Below are 5435 nucleotides of genomic sequence, written 5' to 3'. Positions count from 1 at the left end.
CACCGATCGGGGCCGATCATGAGGAAAATCGTCCGATTCCGATCCCTGGCCGATCGATCGGTGCATCTCTATTTTTGGGTGAACTATCCCTTTAAGTAATTTACAAAAAGGCATAATGATGATATCAATCCTTGCAGTTGCAATTCTATAAACTTTTTTTTTTTTTAACTACGATGCTACACCACCACTAACAGTACAAAAATAAATAAATAAATAAAATAAAAGTATAATTGATGTGACTTCCTTCCTGGAACATGGACAAGAACGTGAATAACTCAGTTTTCAAAAATAAAGAGTCTCCTCCTATAATATTCAGGATTCAACACTAAATTATGTCATTTATATTGAGCTGAGGACTGAGCGTGCTTTAGTGCTACACAATCCACTTGCACAGTGGATTAAAATATATCTCAAATCATGCTGTCTTTGAATGTTTTGTGACTCGGGACATCAGAAAATCTTTAGTTTTCACAAGGTATAAAATTAAATATAATATTATATGAAAGATATAGCCCGTAACTTTGTCAGTTTCAATTAAGTCATTGAATTTAACCGGACATCTCAAACGGTCACAAAGTCAGATTAACTTGACCCTGCAAAGCCTGAGATATGAAATAATAGTCAGAACAATGTAAATAAGAAAAATGTAACTAAATGAGATCTTTAAAATGCATATTAGTTAACTTGTCACTCTAAATCTCCCAATATAATATGTCTTAGTAAGAGGATATTTAAATGCTTCGTTTTTTTTTTAATCAAAACTGTAGTTTTCATTGTGAAAATAAAATGATGACTGAGAGATGGACAAATCAACGTTTCTCATAAGGTCTTTTATTTGCTATAAAAAGTATAAACCATCAATCAGACAGTTGAGGGGATGTAGTAGATTGTGTTCAACATGTTTTTTTAGCAAAGTTTGACGATGTTGATTTCGAAGACTTAGAAATTTGTGTATCAATTATGATACAGTAGACTTTATAGGGTTAAACTTTAACTGAGCTACATAAAAGATGAATGTAAATGTAATGTCAGTATCTTTCTTTAATGGAGGTCTGCTGGACACCAACTCAACAAATGTGAGTAATTAGTTGAAAAACTGCCAAATCCAGCTTTACCGTGGGAAACTCCATTCAAAGTCACTCCACAGGATATCCTGTTCTCTCCCTCTACGCATCTTTAGAGTGAAGCCATAAAGCATAGTTATGATTTTATCTCATGTGTACCCAGAATCTACCATCAGCCTTAGGGTTAAACTTTAACTGAGCTACATAAAAGATTAATGTAAATGTAATGTCAGTATCTTTCTTTAATGGAGGTCTGCTGGACACCAACTCAACAAATGTGAGTAATTAGTTGAAAAACTGCCAAATCCAGCTTTACCGTGGGAAACTCCATTCAAAGTCACTCCACAGGATATCCTGTTCTCTCCCTCTACACATCTTTAGAGTGAAGCCATAAAGCATAGTTATGATTTTATCTCATGTGTACCCCCTTGTCAGAATCTACCATCAGCCTTGTCAATGTATAGTGCACTTTTTTTGATCATTTGGATAAATTTTTTTCTTGACAATTTTGAGTAAATATTGTGTAAAAACAGTGTATACATTTGCTATATATATATATATATATATATATATATATATATACACACAATACAATGTTTATTACATTGCTTTTACAGCTAAACAATTCTAAGGGCATGAAATATTGAATTATCTTATTATGGGAAAAGGAAGAGAGCTGGAGTGATACTACAGAGATGAATGTAACACGGCTACATAGGTTGCCTGGGACAACAGACAATTATACATTTTAGCTACATTACGAAAAACATTTTATGAAAATTTTGCAATCGACCCATCAGAATCAAGTATGTAGACAGACAGACAGATAGATGATAGGTGGATTTATATCTGTTATATTGTGGAGTAACTCAAGTGTTAATTTTTCTTCACATTGTGCTGTGAATGTTTTCAGCATTCAGAGAGCATTGTACTTTTTGCTCTCTGCTACATCTCTTTGGGACAAAAAATAAAGTAATGGCTGGTAAACAGCTGTTTTGTGTCACATTTGATTAGGAGGGGATCTACATAATAAATTGTGAAAAAAAGCTTTTCTTCAACAAAACGAATGCAGACCCTGCTGGGGCCAATAATGTGTTAAAAGTCAGAAAAGTTCAAAGGATATCTTTTTTTTTGCGCATTAAAGTGGAGTGGAAAATGTGAGGATCCATTGTAAGATTATTTGCAGCAACAACATTCTATTAACATTATTACCACGTTTACATAACAGAACAATTTTCCATCTAATTAAGTGCTAGTAGATCTCATCTCTGTGGAAGGCAATTCCCAACAGACTTTATTAATACAGCAACATCTCACTAATGCAAAACATTTAATCAACTGGCTTTTATCAGCTAATGCCAGATGCTTTTATATATTTGTATGTTCTACCCATAATTGGTTGTGTAGAAAAAGGAAATTAATATTGTCCTATTTTGTTTGAATAGCTACAATGTGTCCAACTATACAGCCGGAAATGCATATTTAATGTATAAATAAATACATTAGAGCCAGATGAATTGTTTTATAATGGACTTTTGGATTTTACGCTCACTAGTTATAAAAACATTGCACATGCAGATACACATGTGCTCTGCCTAAAGAGTTACCATGGTATTTGACTGAACATGAAGTCTTTCTTACCCTCTTGACCGCCTGTATTGATCCAGTCTGGATTTACAATACTTGCAATTGCGAAGATATCTGCTGCGAGAAAGAGACATCCTGAAATAATGGTGAGTTTATCCATTTTCATACTTCAGTCTGTGAACTACATGAGTTTAGGTCTGTTAGATGTTTGGGATTGTATGAGATGGATGCAACTTTCACTCCCTCTGCACCTCATGGAGATGCTCTTCATGCAGTTCTAGAAGACAACATCTGAATGTCAGAGAGATTTATGATGCTAACACCAACAGTATGACATTAAGCATTGAACATCATGCCATTATGAAACACAACCCCTCACGTACTCCACTAACAGCACCCTGAAAGGTGAGTCCATACTTGAGCACAGCTGTGTGGAAAATCCCGAGTGTTCCGATGTGTTCCAGCCGTGCTGGATCTTCCCTCTTGATATATGGATAGCATCGAAAAGGGAACACTATTCCACAGCGCACGAGTCTGTTCTCGCATCAGTATCGGATATGCTGGCAAATGTCGTGCTGTAACGATAACTACAGTTGTCCTTCTTGTCTTTTGTTCTTCCGTGTTTCAGTTTAAAGTAACATATAGTAAAACAGCGTCCGCGAACCTTTCAAAACACAACCCTGCTCGCGTGATATTTTCCCCTTTGTAAGGAATAACAGGGCAGGAGAACGTGACGCAACGCATGACGTCACCAACCTGCTGTTGACCGCAAGTGCGCTCTCAATAAAAGTTTTTTTTTTTTTTTTTTCAAATGTTTTTAAGCATAGATGCTTAATTTGGACAGACACAAAATCTAATAAAGAGAAAATAACTATACTGGAAATATTTTGTGCAACTAGGCAGAAGTAACATTTAATTGACCAATGAGATTAGGAGATATTTATTTTCATTTTATTGAAAGTATTTAAACACTGTAGTGAACGCAGTAAGGCTATTAAAGAATGCATTTATATATATATATATGCACGCACACACACAAGGGCGTTTGTATGTTTTTACCTGACATTTGCTCAATTTAAATCAGCTAAAATTTGATAAGTGCTGTTCATTGTATATTATGAATAAACATTTCTTTCCGTTATTTTATAATTACTGTAATAAATATTACACAAACCTAAACCATCTTTCTGAAAGTGTTCCTCAGCCTTTTGACCATTGTATCACTCTTTTCATAATTTTTTCCCAGCCATTCATGCTTATTGTATAAGTATTTTTAAAACAATTTTACAATCTTGTACAGTATTTTATACGTACATACATGTTGTACTAGCAAAAGCAACTTCTTAAATATTTGACCATTTATTGTAAAAACAAAGCAGCAAAACACCACTAGTCATTTAATTTCAATGTAGCCTGATCCTTGATGTTATAAAGATCTCAAAGTTTAAGTTGTAAGAGGATCACAAATCACAACTTGTTTCATAAATGTTTGTTGGTGTTGGTAAGATACTTTATTAATTTACATCTATACATTTCAAATGGACAAGTGTTGAGTTCTTCTCTTGAGGTTAATCCACTTTATATAATATTACAAATATCAAGACAAACATTTGATGACAACCTTATTATTATGCTTATTTTATTTATTTATTTTGGACAGGAACAATAAAGATTTCATGAAAATGTCCTCATTTCATTATAATGAAATGAAGAGTTAGACACTGTTGAAAGATAAAGATGATGTGTGCCCATCAGATTTCATCAACAAAAGGTGTGTTGACCAAGTGTCCAGTAGAGGCCATAGTCTTTTTGCCAGACATGAATTTTTTTGCAACCTGAAAAACAAATGAGAAATTTTGTTATACAAAATTGCACTCCAAAAGATAAAGCCTTATAGTAAAATAGCCTTATTGTACAGTCAGCTATAAATAACACTAATGTTAATATAGGAATTATGTACAGTACACTATGATTCTCTGAATATTCTTTAGTTCACAGGTTGCCTTTACCCAGGATTGAATCTACGATATTCTTGTGTTGCCATCCCAGAGCATTTACACTGGGTTACCGCAACCCTAAGAAACAATAGTTGCTTACATTGACAACATCAGCTGAAGACACAGCATTGATTTTCTGGGTAACAGCTTCAGGGGAATGGTAGGTACCCTCTGCAAGCACTTGTGAACCAATAGCTTCCATTAAGCCCTCAGAATTCTCAATGGACATCAGGTACTCAGCCGTCAACTGATTCCTGCTCAGACAAAAACATCATTAAAACATGTATTATAAAACGGATAGTTCCGGTCCTTGATTCTGATTGGTTGAGTCGCGTTCGAAGCTGTTGTAAATTACACTACAAACATATGCTGCGTCCCAATTCGCCTACTTATACTATGCCATAAAAGTATGTACTCTTTTTGTGAAGAAAAAGTACATACTTTTGAGTATGTAGAAGAATAGTAGGCAAGCTTTGGGACATACTACTTCATCATAGCTGCTTCTTTAACGGACGCTCTGTTGCTTAGTTACGTGAATTCTGTCACTGTTTAAACTGCCCTGTCAATCATCTTATCACAATTAACATCATCCACATTTCGTTTAATTTGATTTCCTACCGTATTGGAGAGAAATGAAGAGGCACGTTGATCTGCTAGTCGCGGGTCTATCATGCCGAGAACTCTGCTCATGTGTTTGCATAATGATGCATTTAAAAGTTAATGACCAAACGTGTCATTATAAAAGTTCACAGTGTTGCTGCAGATGAAATATAACGTGGATAACATT

At 34.6% G+C, this 5435-nt stretch overlaps 2 protein-coding genes across 8 annotated transcripts in view; both read right to left on the bottom strand.

Moving 5' to 3' along the window:
- LOC107695520 (uncharacterized protein C16orf52 homolog) overlaps positions 1–3378 on the bottom strand; it is a 6232-nt gene extending 2854 nt beyond the window's left edge. For 2 of the 4 annotated variants that reach the window (XM_016495466.1, XM_016495462.1), the window contains exon 1: positions 2706–3378. In XM_016495466.1, the coding sequence (XP_016350952.1) occupies positions 2706–2817 (112 nt within the window). In that variant the 5' untranslated portion in view covers positions 2818–3378. The remainder of the gene's footprint in view (positions 1–2705) is intronic. The other 2 variants (XM_016495463.1, XM_016495464.1) reach the window with 2 other exon arrangements.
- Positions 3379–4139: 761 nt separating this feature from the next.
- Positions 4140–5435, bottom strand: part of LOC107695555 (cytochrome b-c1 complex subunit 2, mitochondrial-like) — a 17480-nt gene continuing 16184 nt past the window's right edge. For all 4 annotated transcript variants that reach the window (XM_016495539.1, XM_016495540.1, XM_016495537.1 and 1 more), the window contains exons 13-14: positions 4749–4902; positions 4140–4486 (exon numbers count right to left, since the gene is read on the bottom strand). In XM_016495539.1, the coding sequence (XP_016351025.1) occupies positions 4403–4486; positions 4749–4902 (238 nt within the window). In that variant the 3' untranslated portion in view covers positions 4140–4402. The remainder of the gene's footprint in view (positions 4487–4748; positions 4903–5435) is intronic.

Source organism: Sinocyclocheilus anshuiensis, unplaced genomic scaffold, assembly GCF_001515605.1.
Source record: "Sinocyclocheilus anshuiensis isolate Anshui unplaced genomic scaffold, SAMN03320099.WGS_v1.1 scaffold466, whole genome shotgun sequence".
NCBI lineage: Eukaryota > Metazoa > Chordata > Actinopteri > Cypriniformes > Cyprinidae > Sinocyclocheilus > Sinocyclocheilus anshuiensis.
This window is presented reverse-complemented; position numbering and strand designations above follow the sequence as displayed.